Here is a 2854-nt window from a genome sequence, read left to right on the forward strand (position 1 = left end):
AAACCTTTTTCAACCGTACCAATTCCGTCCATTCGACTAATTTTAATTAGAAATCGTTGACATGGGCAAATTTTTATAATTTTCAAAATTTTATGGACATTCTTGTTATATATTTTATTATCTTTCTCTTTTTTTTTCTTTTATGTTTTTTTAAATTGTGATCGATGAGGTTGGCCTCACCAGGGCTAGGCTAGCGAGGGTCGAGCCTCTCCGGCCATGACCCTCGCCAGAGGCTGCGAAAGTCTAGCTAATTTTAACTCGATAATATAAATATATGCTTAAATTATTGGGTGGATGATGGCCCTCAAATAATTTCCAAAATATGATTGGTGGTTTCAAATGTGCGCACGCCCCAATCATAGAATGGTCTTTAAAGGCTGTTTTCATTCGGGCAGACAGAGATCAAAACCCCCCAATAATACTGATGGACCCTATGATGTTACCAACACACTAATTCTCTCTCTCTCTCTCTCTCTCCTTTTTTTTTTTGGTCCAATTCTCTCCCTCCTCTTGACTCCACTATAAATACATATGTCCCGCCCCCCATCAAATTCATGCAGTTCAGCAGCACACCCGATTGGCCGATTCTGTGCTTAAAATTTCAAAAAGCCATTGACTTTTCAAACCGTCCTTTCAAATAACATGGCCGCGGCATTGGTTGCCCTCGCCTTATTGGCGGCAGCGACGGCGGTGGCCGCCGCGGGAAACTTCAACCAAGACTTTGACATCACGTGGGGCGACGGCCGCGCGAAGATACTCAACAGCGGCCAGCTCCTGACGCTGTCCCTGGACAAGACGTCCGGGTCGGGCTTCCGATCCAAGAAGCAGTACTTGTTCGGCAAGATAGACATGCAGCTCAAGCTCGTGCCCGGGAACTCCGCCGGCACCGTCACGGCCTATTACGTAAGTCCGCCAGCCCCCGTGCGTCGAATTTTGGAAAAATCGCGTCTTTCCTAAATGATTTCAACATCTCCAATCGACTAATCGATTACGCAAATTATCTCGTTCACGTGCATCGAACTCTAAACTTTTTTGTCCTTTTCGCAGCTTTCTTCTTTGGGTTCTGCACACGACGAAATCGACTTCGAGTTTCTTGGTAACCTGAGTGGCGATCCGTACATCCTCCACACGAACATATTCACGCAAGGAAAAGGGAACAGGGAACAGCAGTTCTATCTCTGGTTCGACCCCACCAAGGCCTTCCACACATACTCCATCCTGTGGAACCCTCGAAGCATCATGTAACCTTATTAGCTAACATAACTCTCGCCCTAATATCAAACACTTGGAAAAAAAAAATCGAATTATAGATCAGTTTTAGTTCCTAATTTTCGCTTATTCTCGCACAGTTTATCCGTCGACGGAACTCCCATAAGAGAGTTCAAGAACCTCGAGTCGAAGGGCATCGCGTTCCCGAAGAGCCAGGCGATGTGGTTGTACTCGAGCCTGTGGAACGCGGACGACTGGGCCACGAGGGGTGGGCTCGTGAAGACGGACTGGGCACAAGCCCCGTTCACGGCTTCCTACCAGGGCTTCGACGATGCGCATGCCTGCGTCTGGTCGTCGGGATCCTCCTCGTGTTCCTCCTCCTCCTCGGCCAACAACTCCTGGCTGTCGGAGTCGCTGGACAACACGGGCCAGCAAAGGATCAAGTGGGTGCAGAAGAATTACATGATATACAACTACTGCGCCGACGCCAAGCGCTTCTCGCAAGGATTCCCTCCCGAATGCTCTCTTTCTTAGAGGAAGAGTAAAGAAAAAAACACGTGCATATGAATATGATCGCCAACCTTATTCGTTTTCTTAGGAATTTGTACTCCTTTCTTTCATTTATGTGAAATAATTCCTGTCCAAGTAGGCTTGAATTTGTTATTCCTCTCCTTATCTTTGCCAAGCGAGTGCTTTATCAGTGAGCTTGTACCTTGTGACTTCTTAATTAATAATGAAAAGCTTGGATTTCATGCACATTTCTCATATTTTAGTGAACATCAATGGATATTTCTTATACTTTTCAAAATCTTCCCTGCACTGTTGCGTGTAGATTTGCTTTAACAAATGATTGTGTGGAAAGGAATAGGAAGGTGAAGAAGGTAGGAAAGAAGGCAATAATTACGTTGCTTTCGTTCGTTCGAGGGTTCTGCTGGCATAACAATTCTTGTATCACTTTTGAGTGTAATAATATATTGTGAGTTACAAATTTTTAAATGAGTGAACCTCACAATAATTTATAATGATTCATTATTTACATTTTTATAGTTCAAAATAGAATGATATTCTAACAATGTCACTTAATCATTTATCTTTATTCAATAGCATTCGATGAAAAAATTTATAGGATGAGACCAGCCTAACCGTACCGTCAGATGGAACTTTTGACGAGACTCTTAAGACCATACACATCATTTGTAAAAATGGGCAATCGGAAGCAATTTTCATTTTGTCAAAGGAGTACGACTTTTTTGGCCTTTTAATATTCGTCGTTTCTTTTTGTCCTGTCACATCCATCTTTAATCATCCAGGTTAATGAAAGATATTTTGTACATCAAATAAAGAATACATTCATTTGGGAGTAAATAATACGATTTGTAAAGCATAATAACGTCTTACAAATTGGATAGCTTGGTATATCATATAAGTATGATAACTGCCAATCCGAAATGCATTCTCATTTGTATCTTCCGATATCTCAAATAACTCACAAACCCAAACTAGGCACGATTGATAGACAAGTCGTGTATTGACATAAAAGCTCTTGTCTAGAATTGCAGTTAATTTTAGACTTCCTTCGTGGTAATAATCGGGCATGAGGGACCCTAACTAGACGAAACCTGAAAAACCCATTTATGTAAATCAT

The 2854-nt window shown here is 42.3% G+C and overlaps 1 protein-coding gene across 1 annotated transcript; it reads left to right on the top strand.

Annotated features, from left to right (window-relative positions):
- Positions 1–559: 559 nt before the first annotated feature.
- On the top strand, positions 560–1965 carry LOC115726318 (probable xyloglucan endotransglucosylase/hydrolase protein 23). Its single transcript, XM_030656138.2, has 3 exons — positions 560–903; positions 1048–1241; positions 1350–1965. Exons 1-3 carry the CDS (start codon positions 643–645, stop codon positions 1741–1743), a joined length of 849 nt encoding a protein of 282 aa, XP_030511998.1. The 5' UTR covers positions 560–642; the 3' UTR covers positions 1744–1965.
- The last annotated feature ends 889 nt before the right edge of the window (positions 1966–2854 follow it).

Source organism: Rhodamnia argentea, chromosome 6 (genome assembly GCF_020921035.1).
Source record: "Rhodamnia argentea isolate NSW1041297 chromosome 6, ASM2092103v1, whole genome shotgun sequence".
NCBI classification, from domain to species: Eukaryota; Viridiplantae; Streptophyta; class Magnoliopsida; order Myrtales; family Myrtaceae; genus Rhodamnia; species Rhodamnia argentea.